This window comes from Chelon labrosus, assembly GCF_963514085.1.
Source record: "Chelon labrosus genome assembly, chromosome: 14".
Classification (NCBI taxonomy): domain Eukaryota; kingdom Metazoa; phylum Chordata; class Actinopteri; order Mugiliformes; family Mugilidae; genus Chelon; species Chelon labrosus.
Genome location: NC_140347.1, coordinates 9193428 through 9211061, shown reverse-complemented (window position 1 = coordinate 9211061; position 17634 = coordinate 9193428). Strand labels below are relative to the sequence as shown.

Sequence of the window (17634 nt, the reverse complement as noted above, 5' to 3'; positions counted from 1 at the left end):
ATACCAATCAGGCATAACATTATGACCACCTTCCAAATAGTGTGTAGGTCTCCCTTGTGCCTCCAAAACAGTTGTGACTCACCAGAGATATGTCTGTGAAGGTTCTCAGTCATCCAGGTCATGGTATATCCAATAAAGGTTCAAAAAAGGCAACTGGACTTGTAGAGTTTTTTGAGAAGACGTTTCACCACTCATCCGAGTAGCTTCTTCAGTTCTAGGGGACTGGTGGGAAGTTTGAGGTTTAAATAGGAACTCCTCCAGAAACTTGCTTGTATGCTTATGCTAATAACCAGAAACTGGTGCAGCTAATTTCCATTAACGACTGGGTACTAACCTGTTGTTGAGGTTGGTACTGGGTACTAACCTTTTTTGAACCTTTATTGGACTCATCAGAGAATGGACATGGGCCTTCTGAGGGTTTCCTGTGGTGTCTGGCAACAGAATGTTGTTCGTGGGGGCCTTTCAGGGGAGGGGCCTCTGCGGATCATCCCACAGATACTCGATCATTTGGGGATCTAGGGAATTTTGAGGCCAGGTCAACACCTTGTTGACCAACCTTGTTGTTCCTAAAGCGTTTTTGTGGCTGCATCCTGCTGGGGATGGCTGCTGCCATCAAGGAGTGTCATTGCTATTGGGTGGGGGTGCCTGGTCTGGTCTAGGTGGGTGCCACATGTCTAAGTAACATCCACACCAATGAATGCCAGGTCCAAAAGTTTCCCAGCAGAACACTGAATTGTCACAAGATAGTCAACGGTAATCACTTCTCCTGTCAGTGGTTTCAATGTTGTGGCCGATTGGTGTATATTGTTGTTTAATTGTAATACCATGGCTCGTGTTTGTCCACACTATGAAAAAGCAGAGTGATAATGAATTAGAGGCCGCATTACGCTCCCTTCTGCGTTCCACCCTCTCGTTTGAATTGCCATTTGCGTGAGTGTGTGCTGCTGACTGGGCGAGAGCCACTCTTACAGATAAGAGTCTATGAACAGGTGTGCCGAAGGGGGGGGTAATCCATTTTTAATAGAACATTCAGCAGGAAGAGGGGTCGCAAAAGGACCCCGCTTAATGGCTAAATATAGCATCAAAGAGATGTGAGGTCTGGCATTTTTAACAGTTCAATAGAAATAAAAATAAAAATAAAGTTTTTTTCCCTGTGCATCGTCTGATTCGACTCTGCACTTTGGTCTTTTGTGGATATTTTTGCCCGCTGTCACAAATTGCTTGTGAAGCCGTTTCGCATCAAAGATGAGAGTGCGACAGTGACGGTTGTCTCGTATGTTATTTCAGGAGTCGGCGGGCTTTCTGTGACAGGTGCGTGAAAAATATTAATCACCTGGGAAAAACCTGAGAAACATTCAAAGACGTTTGGTTGGATGTTGGATCAGTGGCCACATCTGAGGCATTGTGTTCTCTGCGCTCTGTGAAGTTGGACTGTGTGATGCCGTGTTGCAGAGAGACGCTTTGAGCTCTCTTCAGTACATGCAAACGAAACTAGGGATGCACTGAAAATCTTCGGCCGAAAACCGAAAATGCACTTTCGGGCCATTTTCGGCTGAAAATTGCTGCAGTTTGTTGCTAAAAGTCCGGACGGAAATTTATCGCCGAAACAACACGGCCGAAACGGGATGTTGTGATGATGCAAGCAACAACTGCAGCAATTTTTCTGCAGATTCTTCGGTGCATCCCTAACCGAAACCAATTTTTTCCTTTATTCCGAATTTCGCCAAAACCCTACCCAGCTCAGCACATCTCCGACAAAGTGTCGTACAGCAAAAACAGACACATGCTGTAATGCATTATTAAAAATAACCGTCTCCCGGGAATTAATTAACACCCGGGACCTGATGTAACGGACCTTTCTGCAAGAGTCAAGGGGAACACGCGGAAAAGTGATGCGCAGACAAGCCACCTGACCTGACAGACTGGATTTGACAACGTCCACCCAAGGAAGTTCCCTTCAGCAGCTGTTCCTTTCTGTGCGACAGCAATTTTGGCCTGTCGTTACGTAACCGACGGAGACCAGTTTGCGACCGGCCCGTTCAATGCAAATTGTTGGAAATGACTGAAGAATTGCGATTCCTTTGAGTATATCACTTTCATCTCAGGCATATCAAGTGCTCGCTTGTTCGAATACGTTGGAAAAAGTCCAGAGATGCATTTTCAGGCAAACGCAAGTACGGAGAAAGGCTTATAATAATCAAATAGACATGCAGACACAATTGCAGGCGGCCTACTCATCTAAAAATAAATCTTCGCACGGCTCAGTCCTGACACTGCACCTCTACCGCTGCTTTATTAGATTGTTAAAACAATAGAACCGTGTCGCCGGAAAAAAAGCCAGACAAACACACACAGGTACATGTGAAAGATTCATGCACCCTGCTGCAGAACAGCAGGAGCAAGTTTTCGTCTGGAAGGAGAGGGCCTGAAAATGCAAATAACCAAATTTGCTGTTTCACACCTCAGGGCAATTCCAGAAAATGTGTTTCAAGCCCTGCCAGACTCCTACTCAAATTCCAGGATAGTGTTGGTGCTGAGTTGTAGTAATGCGGTATTTTGTTTATTGTGAACAGTGAGAATACTGTGCAGCAAAAATGTGCTGGTAGGGATGACAGGAAAGTCAAAATAGAGAAACAGAGATGTCTGATGGTAGTTTGGTTGCTCTGTCTCTGGTCGGTGGTCAGTCCACCGCCTTAACTAAGCAAATAGGTAGGAGCCTCCTATTGGATAATTACTGCATGGGTGATTATCTTTCAGCTGGCAACAAGTTATTTAACCCCAACTGATGCAATGAGTAGCTTCTCATTTCTTAAACAACCATGTCTAAAGACACATCCTGTGGTCATGGAAAAGATGTTAGTCTGTTTGAGAAGGGTCAAATCATTGGCATGCATCAAGCAGAGAAAACATCTAAGGAGATTGTAGAAACTACTAAAACTGGGCTAAGAACTGTCCAACACATTATTAAAAACTGGAAGGATAGTGAGGAACCAGGGCATCAGGGTAAGAAGAGAGGCAGATGAAGTGATGCACCCATCATGCCTAGTGTCTACTGTACAAGCCTGTGAGGGCAGTGCTATGATCTGGGGTTGCTGCAGTTGCTCAGGTCTAGGTTCAGCAACATTATGTTGCCCAAAGAATGAGGTCAGCTGACTACCTGAATATACTGAATGACCAGGTTAGTCCATCAATGGATTTCTTCTTCCCTGATGTTCACGGGCATATTCCAAGATGACAATGTCAGGATTCATGGGGCTCAGATTGTGAAAGAGTGGTTCAGGGAGCATGAGACATCATTTTCACACATGGATTGTCCACCACAGAGTCCAGACCTTAACCCCATTGAGAATCTTTGGGATGTGCTGGAGAAGGCTTTGTGCAGTGGTCAGACTCTCCCATCATCAATGCAAGATCTTGGTGACCAATGAATGCAACACTGGATGGAAATAAGTCTGGTGACATTGAAGAAGCTTATTGAGACAATGCCACAGAATTGTTTTTGGCCAGGCAGTGTATCTCAGCATTTACTGAATGGATCGGCATTCATTCAGAGTTAGTTGGGTTTTCAACCTAGTTTGCTTAAAACTTAAACTAATGTCATTGGCTCCAGAGGTTCGTGGTATTTACACAATATGTTGCTACTGGTTTTGCATTTTGTATATGGTTTTGCTTTTGCGCAGCTCTTCGCTTCTGTCGTCACACTTAGACTCGGATAGACTTTATTGATTCACAAGGGAAAGTGCTTGGTCACTGTAGCTCAGTTGCATATAAAAAAAAACTCTCGAAAACCATTAGTAAAAAGAAAAATAGGTGCAAGATAAAATAAAATTAAAGTCAAAATAAAATAAAATAAAGTAAAAATTTAAAATAAAATAAATTAAAAATAAAATGGCAAAAAATGCACAAGATTTGCAAATGTACAAGAAACAGAGACAGAAGTAAATATGTACTATATCCTTGGGAAGGATAAATAAGGTGCAATAAATATACTTCTCGCACCACAATGGGCATGCCTTCTTTTTGTTTTTACTGACTGAAATATCCTGCAGATCCAAATTTCATCACACCGTCACTGGACATAACACATAACACATGCACGCCAATGCACGGCAACAGCAGGCATGCAAATTAAAAGCGATCAAAGAGATGACAAAATAACCACCAAAGGTGAACTAATTAAAACACCTCAGTATGCCACAAAAAAGTCTTGTTAACGTTCTTGCAAGCTTGGTTTCACATCATTTTTCATTCAATATTCACGATAAAATATTCAACAACAGACCACTGTGGCTTTCCATAGAGACATCAGCAGTCTACTGATTGATCAGAAAATGACGACTTTACGCTGCTGCCTTTTGCTCACAGTATGGAGGTGAAATCAAATTCCAGTGCAGTTGCAACTGGAAGCCAAAGGGACCTGAGTTCCTGAACTTGTTTTTGTTAATTGCCTTCTGATGCTTTGCCCGAGAACAGAATGTGAATCTGGCCCTGCAGACCGGAAAATGATGTTGTCATTCAGTAGTCATTACTTCTGCGTGTAAGCCGATTGTAGCAGCCCTGAGCTCACCTCTGGCTAAAACACTGCATCAGGATAATTAACCAGGCAGGTGGATGGAGACCACACTGTGGACATTAAGACTTAAATTGGAGAAACTTCCCTCTGGTGGCAAAAAAAAAAGTAAACTGAAGTTTATTCGGAGCGTTATTACCTAAATATTGATTTGGATGTGTAGATTGCTTTTTGGGCTTCCCAGTGTTGGTCCTCGCTTTCGCTCCCCTCATCTGTTTTTATTGAGTTTGGATCACACTTCTGCGGCGAGACCTCCTCCTTGTGATATTGGCTCCTCTGTCATCCCCACCTGTGTGACAAGCCGGCGTGCTTAACAGTCACCCCGATTGGGAGAATCCACAGTGGGAGGGAGTGGCCGAGGCGCTCTCTCCCCACGTGATGGATGTGTTTTGGGTGGCGTGCGCGCCCCAGAGGTTTTGGAGCATTAATTCAGTTTAATGACTCGGTGGCTTTTTGGTGTGTGCCGGGGGACGAGGGGAGGGCGAAATTCGGCCGGGGCCTCCATTAGAGGAGCCCTGCGGTCGGGCTGCGAGACTGTACGGCTGTTTTTCTACCCCCCGCCTCCCTTCTTGGCAGAAAATAGACTGCCGGACAGCTGGTGACAAACTGCCCTCTTACAATCCATTCAGGGTTGTACCTGCATCTGGGAAATGCTTGCGATACAACACCTTGCGCCTCTCCGTCCTTTCGTTCTGAGCCACAGCTTCACATCTCTCTCCCTCTCTTTATCTGTCCCCGACTCCCCCAATTCCTGGCTCTCCGGCATAGCGGTTGGCAGGCAGTGCAGGCTGTGCCCCTATTAGACAGAAGGAGAACAGGTGAGTCTATAAAGGTTACAGAGAGTGTAGAGAAGCTCCGGAAGCTGCTGCGTCGGCGCAAAAGTTCATCAGTGTTGTCGGGAAACATCAGCAAAGGTTAGCACAACCCGAACCGATATTTCGTGGCCGGTGAGTGACCTGAGCGAAACAGCCAGCGCTGTCGCCGGGAGTTAAGAAATGCTAAGGTCACGGGTCCAACTGCCTGCTTAGAATAAAGTGCATAACGAGAGTCAAGTCTTCTGGAGATAAAAGCATGCACGACCTTATCTGGGTCTACAAGTGAGAGGATTATGACCTGATTTGTGTGGAATGCCTCAGCTAAGTGAAACAAGACTGCATTATATTACCGACCTGAGCGTCGCATTATCACAGAGTCAAAAAAATGACACCAAGATTGCATGCTTCTTATTAAAATAGCACACCCAGACTAGACATAAGACTGTTAACAGTGCAGGTACCGGGGCCAGGGGATGGATTAATTATATTTCAGTCGGATTTATAGTTATTTATGTGGTCATTAAACATTTAATATCAAATCAAATGACTGCGAGAGGCTACGGAGGACAAATCTGACGCACTGAACCCCACCCACCTTAGTTACTGTTGCTATGTCTGTCAAGCTTTCTGAAGCTATTATTAACTCCTTGAGTCGGTTGAAAAAATTTGTCTCCGGCTGACTTTTTATTGTCTCCGGCAGAGCCCGACGGAAAATGAGAACCCTGCAAAAAAGGGTTTTTAAATATGCATCATTTACCTTCATATGCCACGTGTGATTATGTAATTTATCGCACGAAACCCCGGTTCAAAAGCAGTCAGCTGTAAATATTTCACTGTACAACCAGAAGCTGTTTTAGTTTTAAAGGGCAAAATGATTCATGGAAACAATTTAATTTCTACCGTATACTTTAAAAATAAGGAGAAAATATACTTTACAGTATACATCGTGAGTCTGAGTGTAACGCAATTTTAGTCCTCTGTGTGTGCTGCACATATGGCACAACTGTCAATAAAGCAGACTTTGACTTTGATATACACAATAAACTTTATGCTTCTTGTTACGTCCCTAGGAGGGTCCAGGGGAATTCAGGGACAAACACAATACAACCAATGAAACCAAGTTTGGGTGTAAGGAAAGTTTAACAGAATTTATTGAAACACAAAAGGGTAACTCAAAAAAGAACATCTCCTCGAAACAGAAACAGCAGCGTTAACAATCCAGTGTTTTGAAAGAACAGCGTGTAACCACACGCCACGCAGACCACAAGAGCTGTGATTGGTCCGCTTTGTAGTAGCGTGTTTCCTCTTTAGTATTTCGTGCTGCTTCTCCATCTCCGCAATTTTAGAATTGATTGTTTTGGATCAATAAAGATGGAACACATGGAGGAAAGGTTAACTGAGGAGGTTCGGAGATACAGACATTTGTACGACTCGTGTTCGGCGAAGTTTCCACGAAAGTTTCAGTCGCCATTGTTGAAAGTGAAGCAGGAACTAGAAACAAAAGTTGTCAAAAAAGACACAGCGCCGACTAGTGTTTGGGTGGTGTTGTTACAGAGCGAGCCAGACTGACGAGCGCGCAAGTGTAAATGGCTCGCACCGGCGTAGGCTACGTACGTAGGTTACGGTGTGGAGTACACCATTGACAGGTCACCAGTCTATCACAGGGCTAACGCAGAGAGACAGACAACCATTCACGCTCTCATGCACACTTACGGCCAATTTAGAATCACCAATGAACCTAGCTACCTAATAAACACTAAGGCAGCCCTAGATTCTGTTAGCATGCAGTGAATCGGTCAATCCCAACTCATCAATAATAAATTAGCTGACGGCATGTGCAGCAAATGAAGGATTACAAGGAGCCTGGGATTGAGCCCTGTGGTGCTCCGCAAGAAATTTTGGTTGGAAACTCAAGCAGTCCACTGGTGCTAAATTGCCCACATTTACAGAAAAACTCATGTTATGCTCATTGCTCATGTTGTCTTGCTACATTCAGATAACAGCAAAAACTTAACAAGCACGTTCTGGAAGGCTGAAATTGCTATTACGAGACCCCGGTCAATTCACTTAGCTGTTAGCAGACGTTGCATAAGGACCAAGTGCTCAAGTCCTTCACTGCAGCTACCGAAAAGTATGTTACACCGCCTGCAGACTTTCTTTCTCCGAGTGTGCTTGTTCCACAGTGTGTGGGTGGGTGTGGGTGAAGATGGTGAGAGCCACCGGAAATGAGAGTGTGGTCTTCCCTGCAGACTCATAATCGTGGCTTTAAAATTTTAAGAGGGTGGCCTTACTGTGCGTGCCGCCGTGTACGGGACATGTCAGTGGCGCTGGTTTAGTTTTATCACTGCAATAATCGTGGCTCGTGTGGATTTAGACTCTCACTTGGCCTCTGTTGCGTTGCCTCATCCCAAACTTCCTTCATCGTCCATTTGTGTAAAGAGTCTGAGAGGCCTGAGCCAAACTTTGGACATTGAGTTTTGCGTTTCTTAGCATTTCAGACAGTGAGAGAGTTGTCGATTTCCTCCAAAGGTGATTAGAATTGAGCGGCAGTCATGTTTCCAGCCATGTCTTCTTCTCCCTCTTGCTTTTTGCACTTTCTCATTGATTAAAATGGCTATTTATTAAATCACACAAAATCAGCAGCATGCTGGACAGCAAATCAGCCAGCTGCAAAGACATTTTAATTGTAGAACCATAAGCTTTAATAGTTTTAGAGGGCAAAATTATGCTAGCTATTAAGTTGAAACTAATCTCAAGTAATAATAATTTTTGTTGTTTTTGCTATTTTTCTATACGTACCGTAAAGATTAAATAGAGGGTACAGTAAGTTCATAAAAAATAACCAATAAGGAAACGTCATCCCCCAACGCAGCCATCCAGTCATTTATTACAGTATGTTTTTGTTAGTAAAATAATAGATGTCACTTTATGTGTTGGTGAACCCTACAGATCTATGAATTTACAAATTTTATGTTAAGTCCGAGCCCTACTTACAGAAGCTACCTCCCATCCACTCCCATCACTTAAAACCCTGGTAAACATTTGTCCTGTAACTAGTCTGAACGGCTGGTGCAGCCGGCTTCAGGTCAGCGTAGCATCGCGACCTAAGGTACACGTTGTAAAAAATCACAGTTAACACTGGACTGTTGTTTATTTGTAATTTTAAGCATTATGAGTTCATTTTAATATGCACACACAAACAGGTGTTAGTGACAGGGATGTAACCGGTCAGGACCATGTCTTGTTTCAATGCAACCTGTGATCCTAACTGTGGAAATTGACTTAGACTTAGACTTAGATAGACTTTATTCATTCACAAGGAAAATTGCTTGGTCATAGTAGCTCAGTTGCACATAAAAAAATACAGTCTTGGAGGCGTAAAAATTAGGGGTGGGACTGAAAAAAAAAATCTAATTAATTAGAGGCTTTGTAATTATTTAATCTCGATTAATCGCATAACATATTTGCCCGAAAAAGCTGTGAGATTTTTAATTTAAATGGCATTTGCATTTAAGTTCAAATCATAATTAACGCGTTGAAGTCCCACCCCTATTAAAAATAAAATAGTAATAAAATAATGACATAAATACAATAAATTCAACAGGATATAATTGTATAACCAAAAAAAGTTGGTTCCAATTGGTTCCAATACCATTCATACAAAAAAAAACTAACTGTACTTTAGCTAAGAGTTACCTGGCTGTTGCATATGTAGTAAGAACTAATCTCAAGGTTAAAAATAGTTTTCATGGGGCGAACTGCCTTGATGTGCCGATTTCCTCAACGTGAACATTAGACCTTGGCTTAGCTTGAATTTAAGAACAGCAGATGCAACCAACTGTGTCTCCATAATCTCTGATGTTTCCCACATATTTTCTGTAATTGCTTCTCGTGCCCCCGTGCGAAATGTCTCGGTAGACGCAGGGAGGGCAACGCTTTGGTATTCGCCGAACACAAAGGGGTAGCAGGCTGCTATCATCTTCTGCTCAGTCCAAAACACTTGACGCCCGACGGAGGATATGTCTCAGTCAGACATGGGTGTGAATACATCACCCCGGTGAGCGTGCGTCTCTTTTTTGATCCTCGCTGGCACTTCCATTCCTCCCTCATCCCCTTCTAATTGGGATTCTTCTCACTGAGGGGTAATAAGGCTTTCAAAGGCAGAGGTGGATTCACGCAGAGACAAGACAGGTGCGAAGTCTCCCGGGTGTTTGGCAGAAATAAAAATGCTCTCATTAGAAAACAGACTAGATCAAAACACTAGTTTGTCATAGCATTTCTTGAATCTGGTCCATTTGACAGGTCTCTCCCCTAGTCTACTCTCTGTGTTGCTTTAATATTACCTTACATGAAGCTGTTGAGCCATTAGTGTTGAATCATTTTGGGTTTGACGCAAACATGGCCTCTGCAGTCGCAAGAACATCTGTGTTAGGAGTCTTTGTGCTGGGGATACTAACCGGGGACTCCATACCAGATGGGCTTATTTGTATTATCAACCTCCACCTGGCAGCAATCAATCACTCTAATGAACCCCAGAGCTTTTCCAGTCACGTCTAGAAAATGGCACACTACTTAACATCCTATTTGGTGACTGGTGAAGGGAAATGCATGCTGATGCCCCTGGTGTAATGCTACAAAAACCAGGGGCATGAATGTCCTCTCTCGCCGCGGCCTCCAAGCCAACTGACACTAACTAATTGACTTGCAGCGCGGCTTAATAAAGCTAAGAGCAGGAAGAGCCATCTAGTCCGCTCATTACATAGGCCTAATCCTTTATAGTTAATTAGCTTATTTTCCTCTGTGTCAAACAAGGGGAAATTTATAATGCGGCCAGTGGTAGCAGCCGCCGTCACTTCCGTCTCCCCCTGCTGGATTTCTTTAAAGGGAGCATTTTAAAGCTGACGTTGGCGCAGAAACACACGGATAGAGCTGCATCCAGTGTTCACCAGCGCTGAAATGTTTGCACGGTGGAGGAGAACGTTAAGTGGATTCATAGCAGATTCGCTCGAAGCAGTCCGGGCTCCGGCATTTTACAAATAAATGAACAGAGTGTGTGTGTGTGTGTGGGGGGGGGGAGTGTTCCAGCGTGGGAGGTTTCGCACCGTGGCTTTGCATATGCCTTTAAACGTCGTGTATTCATGTCTCTATTTTTTGACTGGTGAAAAAATCTTGCAGATAGATGCGGACGCTGTTTGTTGATGTGATGCAGAGAGGACGTTGTACAACTCTGTCTCTTGTATGAAGAGGAAAGGGAAAGCCTGTCTGTGTTGAAGAATTCAGTTTTTTAATCTGGTTTGTCACACTCAAACTTTTAAGCAGCCATGCCACCACTGCTGAAATATCAAAATCAGCCTTGAAATGGAGGAATAGAACCGAGATGTGTCGTCACACTGTACGTCATACTGTTTTTAATGACACTGTGGTAAATTGTGACTCCAATTTGATCACATCCTCCTTTCAGAAGACATCCTCTGAGAATTGAGCATTCAGTACCGTAGCTGAGGAGTTTACTGGAGGCCAACAAATTTAATACAGTATGGTGTAGGGTTAGGTTGGGGAAGAAGACGGTATACCTAGGATAATTAGGTGACAACCTGGCCTTCGACAGATGGGTCCCTCCATATGAGCTGGGTTCTGCTCAAGGTTTCTTTCTGTTAAAAGTTAGTTTTTCCTTGCCATCGTCACCTTCATGCTTCCTCTGGGGGTTTCGGGCCGGGTTTTGTAAAGCGTCTTGAGACAATTCGTATTGCTATTAACCAGGGGTCGCGTTAACCGAATATTTTCCGTCACTGAATGGTTTTTTAAAACTGACGGAAAAATCTGAAGGCCATCTGTCATTTTGACAGGTTGCAATTCACACCACTGACCACTTGGTGGCGAGTAAGCATATTAATTGGCTCTTGTCTCTAATCGCAGTCTGCGTTCCAAACATCCCAGAACTTTTGTCAGGGCGCGATTTCCTGGTACACTGATTATACTGATGCACACGCCAGAGCTCGGCTAACCATAGACATATATACAGTATATATGTATATATGTCTATGGTGTCTATGCGGCTAACGGCTACCAAAATGGAGGAATCAGATGAAAGCACATAGCTAGGACTGATGGAAGGCAAATTTTATTTTTAAAAAAACTACCTGATGGAAGCCTTGATAAAAGCGGAGTTTTGTGCAAATTGTGCAAAAAAAAAAAAAGTTTGCATACCAGCGAAGCACTTCAACCCTACAGTGCCATCTAAGAGCTATTAGCGCTAGCAGTCCCGGTCCGAATACGGACAAGAGTACGCGTCGGCAGCCCAAACGTTTTTTTTTTGGGGTTATTTTTACCATTTAAAGTCAATACTATTCTGAAAAAGTACTTAAAGTTAATGAAAATGAAATGCTGTTGAATATGTCATTATTATAATTTAAAAAAATTAAAGTGACGGATAAAAATAGATTATGGCGGGACTTTTATGACCCCGTCAGTCAAAATGACAGACAACGGAAAAGTCTAGCGCAACCTCTGCTATTGACGCTATATATGTAAAATTGAATTGAACTGAATTAAATATCTGTAATTCATGATTTCAGTGTCTCTGCTTTGGCTTGTGTCTTTTCTTACAAAGGTCATCGTAGATCGCGTTTACATCCACGCCAGTGTCCTGGTTATGAAGCTTTGATTATATTCCAGATGGAGAATTTTAAAGTTTTTGTACCGCCCACATACAGAACATGATAACTATGATTGTTGATTGACTGGTTGTGTAGGAGAAATGAATGAATGAATGAAAATTACTCTGGATATACTAAGTGATTCACACAGTCATCTTTGGTTTTGATATTTGATATACAGTGTAACATTGTATTCCTTACTTATTGTTTAATGAACTGTTATCCTGCAGCTTGATTACTACAGATTTGAATAGGTCACCTTGATGCCTTTGCTAATCTAGGCTTCCAAAACATGTTTACTTGTTTAATTCATCAATCCGGACGTAAGACGCTTTCATTGCTGCCATTGCTTGTGTTTCTGTTACGTTACTTGATACGGCACCTGCACAGGGAGGCTGAGGCGGTCAGAAATCGGGACTAGATGTAAACTGGTTTCTTGTGCCAGCTACCAAAACCGCGAGAACAGCTTACCCAGATTTCTCAAATCAGGATATGTTAACATGCCCAAACACAAAAACAGGATACTGTTAAAACCTAATCAAATACACCCATACTTTGCCCTCATAATTCAGCCAGAAGAGTATCATGGCCTCCCAGGCCTGGAAAGGTTCCAACTTTGTGTCCCTTTCTATTGTCTAGGCAGAAAATTATTGGGATTTTTGAGAAGCCTGGATGCCTGAAATAATTAGTCCCGTAATTCCATGCAACTTTACAAGCCAAAGAATATCCGAGCAATGTTAGATTGCATAAGGTTCTGTTCTGGGGGTCATAACAATTAGATTATGCTTCAGTTGCTCCTTCAGTGTGTATCACAGTGCTTATTGCAGACAGGGGGAATGTATATGTTCAAATGCTGCAAGTTCTTTTAAGGTAGTGGGACACACAAGCCTTTTCAGTTGTAGGAATGATTGCATTCTGCAAATACAACTGTTATCTGGACGGTTTTAGTGCACACATGCTAACACATCTCTTTCTTGTGTTTTAGGTCATGGAACCAAAGGGGTGTTTGAGCTCCTGGCAGGCTGGAGGAGGACGAGAGAAAACCTGCCCTTCAAGGAACGTGTAGCGGACGCTTTCGCTGACGTGATGGTATGCTACACGATGACCAGCTCACTCTACATCATCACCTTTGGCATGGGAGCCAGTCCTTTCACTAACATTGAATCGGTGAAAATCTTCTGCCAGAGCATGTGCGTGGCCATCCTGGTCAACTACTTCTACGTTTTCTCTTTCTACGGCTCCTGCCTGGTGTTTGCTGGACAGCTGGAACAAAACCGCTATCACAGTGTTTTCTGCTGCAAGATCCCCTCAGTGGAGTATCTGGACCGCCAACCCACGTGGTTTAAGACCATGATGAGTGACGGCCATGACCTGTCCACGCATCACGACAGTGTCCCTTACCAGAATCACTTCATCCAGCACTTCCTACGAGAGCACTACACAGAGTGGATTACCAACACCTATGTCAAACCCTTTGTGGTCATCCTTTATCTCATCTACGCCTCTTTCTCCTTCATGGGATGTTTACAAATCAGTGATGGATCAAATATTGTGAACCTGCTTGCCAGTAACTCTCCAAGTGTTTCATATGCCCTGACCCAGCAGAAATACTTCAGTAACTACAGTCCTGTGATTGGGTTTTATATTTACGAGCCCCTTGAGTACTGGAACTCCACGGTGCAGGAGCACCTGAAGACTCTAAGTCATGGCTTCAACAAGATCTCCTGGATGGACAACTTTTTTCACTACCTAAGGGTAGTGAATGTCAGTGCATCAACAAAGAGTGACTTCATCAACATACTTAAGGGTTCCTTCTTACGCAGTCCAGAGTACCAGCACTTCACTGAGGACATTATATTCACCAAGAACCGTGAGACTGACGAATATGACATTATTGCCTCAAGGATGTACTTGGTAGCGCGAACCACGGAGAAGAAGCGAGAGGAGGTGGTGGAGCTTTTGGAGAAGCTCCGTCCGTTGATGCTGATCAACAGCATCAAATTCATTGCCTTCAATCCCACATTTGTGTTCATGGACCGTTACAGCTCCTCCGTCATCTCACCCATCCTGACCTCAGGCTTCAGCGTACTCACCATCCTCATCCTCACTTTCTTCCTGGTCATCAACCCCTTAGGGAACTTCTGGCTCATCCTCACGGTCACGTCCGTGGAGCTGGGCGTCCTCGGTTTGATGACCCTCTGGAACGTCGGCATGGACAGCATTTCAATCCTGTGCCTTATTTATACACTCAACTTTGCCATGGATCACTGTGCACCACACCTGTACACTTTTGTGCTGGCCTCCGAGCACACTAGGACGCAGTGCATCAAGTTGGCACTGGAGGAGCACGGGGCGGCCATCCTGCAGAACACATCATGCTTTGTGATCGGGATCATGCCCCTGGTGTTTGTGCCTTCCAATCTGACCTACACACTGTTCAAGTGCTCCCTCCTCACCGCGGGCTGCACCGTGCTGCACTGCTTCGTCATCCTGCCCGTCTTCCTGACCTTCTTCCCGCCGTCCAAAAAGAGACACAAGAAAAAGAAACGGGCCAAGCGGAAAGAGCGGGAGAGGGAGCGGGAGCGGGAAAGGGAGAGGGAAAGAGAGAGGGAGGAGATAGAGTGCATTGAAGTCAGGGAGAACCCTGATCATGTGACAAATGTCTGAGCGGTGTGTGATTTTAGCTGTAATGTCCGTCAGTTATTGGTGGATTAGAGGTGTCGTCCTATGCTGAGGCACCTCTTGAGGTGAAGGGGAGTCTGAGATGTCCCCTGAGGAGTGGTCACTCCCAACCAATAGCAGCTATGCTGGCCAGAGACGAATGCAGCCCCACTGGTCGGTCATTCAATCCTTCAGTCTGGACAGTGTATCTCGTTTGCACAAGCTTCAAAGTGCTCAAAGTTCTAAAGCTCTTTCCCATCAATCTGGTAAAAAGACAAAACTTAGTTACCAGAACGTATGCTTGCTAAATCTGTAAGTACACCCTAAACACGCGGTATGTTAGTCAATTTCAGTATTAGCAATTCTATGTCCTTCTCCCACAGCCCTCATCTCTGAAGAAGTGAGTGAGGTGCATAGCAGTCTGTTAAGCCAAGGACACCTAAACAAGTTGGCAGAAGTGGTAAGAGCGGTAGAGTGTACAAATTAAAGCTGTGCAAAAGGCAACTGTGCACGCACCTTACTACAAATACCTTGATAACAGCAAAAAGAAACAAAACCAAATGGTGCGGAAAGAGAGAAACTGTGGCATAAAAGCACACCGCATGCTTTTCTGTAACATTAGAAACAGTCGGAACAGCTGAACTGGGCAGATGGCATACACTGTGTCCATTATGAAGAATTATCTCGCACATTGCATCGTGTGAATAGAACTGTCGAGGTTTGTACAAACAGGAGGCAAATATTTCTGCTTTATTTTAGCGGCCGTCTAAGGTCTTAGGCAATGGCAGACAGAGCTGCAGTGGGCTGCTGCAAATGAAGAAGGAGGAGCAGTGATAAGTGACTGTCGTGCGTCGGCATATGAAGGCAGTAAGCCTCGTTCTTGAAGTATGACTTAAGTAAATCCTACACTGCTTTTTGCTTCAGAGCAGTAAAACCAAAAGTGAAGAGTGTTTCCGAGGCTTGAAATGTTGAACTTTATTTCAGATTGATAACAGCGTTAAGTTCTGGTGAGTGTATGAATGTCTCTCTGTGATCCACTTACAAAAGCTTACTCTCAGTGAAACAGGAAGGGTTGAATGTGATCCAGTACAAGCAGTCGTGCCAAATAGTGTCTCAGTAAATTGAAAAAGTTCATAGGAATCAACCGTATAAATCATGAATAATTCAATGGGATTTAAAAGATTGCTCTTAAATGTCCAGGTTGCCGAAACAGATTATGACTAAATGGGCAAAGTACACTGTCCCTGAATGGTACGAAGATACGATTTGAAGTAAAAGCCCATGGTATGACATTTTTAACAATGCATTGTCATTGCTGGACTACTTGATATTGTTACGCTGACGGCAAAGTATGAAGCGAAAAGGGCTCAGTCGTATTGACAAGAGTTGTAGCCTCTTTCAGCTTGTTGCTTTGGTCACACTATCTGTAAAGCACCAAATTACGCAGACGGACTAAGTTGACAACTAGCTACATAGCATGGTGGATGATTTATCAGTAAAAAGAGCTGGAAATTTCTTCCAGGAGTTGGTGGAGAGCAAAACAAAAAGAAGACTCACCAAAGTTAGGTGGGTCAGGTGATCGGAAACCTAACACCAAATGTGGGATATTGTTGCTCTGTGCAACAACTAAAGAAATCCTCCTTAATCCCACTTCAGTAGTATCAAAAAAACATTTTGGTGTAACATTGATAGCCTGGATATAGTAGAGCTATAGTAGAACAACTGTTAGGATGAAAAATATACTTAAGACCAAGTGCTATCTTGAACGGTTCAGTTACGCTTGTCAATCTTGTCAAATCAAAATTTGGACACTAAACCCCGGGAAAGTTGTTTATTATTACAATAACACTTACTTATTCGAACAGAACAATTAAAGACGTCAATGAGAGGTTCTATCAGGCTACAGAAGGATGTGGATCAGCAACTTGCCAGGAAGTGACTCTCTATTGTAACATTGCAGAAGTAATTACTGCCACCTACAGGCCTGGAGCTAGGTTTGACCCATGTAGTAGCAAACAACCTTCTGTCAAAAAAAAAAATGGAGTCGACCTCTACAAATACCCTTCTCCAATATCCAGTTTTAGAAGTTCAAAACGTTCTCCTGTCTCCCCAGAATAGCATTATCTTTGTCTGCAAAGGGCCGATAAGAATCTCTGCTGCAGTCCCAAAACAAACACGCTCAAGGTCAGCCGCCTCATCAGATACCAATCTCGCACTGACCTCTGGCAGGCGGGTCTTAGCTGGTAGAGACGCCCCACACATGAGCAGATATTGCAGATTGCTGGCCAGTCTTAGCTTCTCGCGGAGTCGTCATTGGCGAGACACTGTCTTATTTCTTTGTACGGCCACCCAAGAAAATGAAAAGCTCTCACACGGAGCAGCTAATCGAGCAGCGGGAGTGTCGAGTTAGACTGTTCATACTGAACCAAATGCCAGTTTGGAATATGTGTTGATGTTTGATAAAGGAGTGCATATGTCCTTGTGATTGATCACTATTAAACCCACTTCTCTTTGTTCACATCAGTGAAACACATATATAAACAAAAGGGGAATCTAGTCTTTTACTTGTCATACTTTAACATTCACACTTCCTGGAGTCACAAAGCAACTCAAAGTGTTCAATTCTCTCTTATACGACTTTCATCAACCTGCCATACTGAGAAATGTGGAAATGTTTTTGGCGATCCGCTTCCTGCGGCGGATGTGAACACGAACGTCGCATTATGTAAAAGCCATGTCATGTATGTACAGCGAGAAGGCATGAAATGTTTGAAACACGGGAAAGAAATGCAAATCTTAAATAATTTACTTCCCAAAATGGGCTGTGTTTGCATGGCACTGTATTGTATGTATGCATGTATTTAATTTTTCTGTATGAAGTCAGTGTATTTTACTTTTTTTTTTAAATTATTATTATTTTGCTACGCTGTAG

At 43.5% G+C, this 17634-nt stretch overlaps 1 protein-coding gene across 2 annotated transcripts in view; it reads left to right on the top strand.

Annotated features, from left to right (window-relative positions):
- ptchd4 (patched domain containing 4) overlaps positions 1 to 16076 on the top strand; it is a gene marked incomplete at its 5' end in the record, with an annotated part of 40220 nt that extends 24144 nt beyond the window's left edge. For both annotated transcript variants that reach the window (XM_084559922.1, XM_084559921.1), the window contains one exon: positions 13027 to 16076. In XM_084559922.1, coding sequence (XP_084416048.1) covers positions 13027 to 14708 — 1682 coding nt within the window. In that variant the 3' untranslated portion in view covers positions 14709 to 16076. The remainder of the gene's footprint in view (positions 1 to 13026) is intronic.
- Positions 16077 to 17634: the final 1558 nt, after the last annotated feature.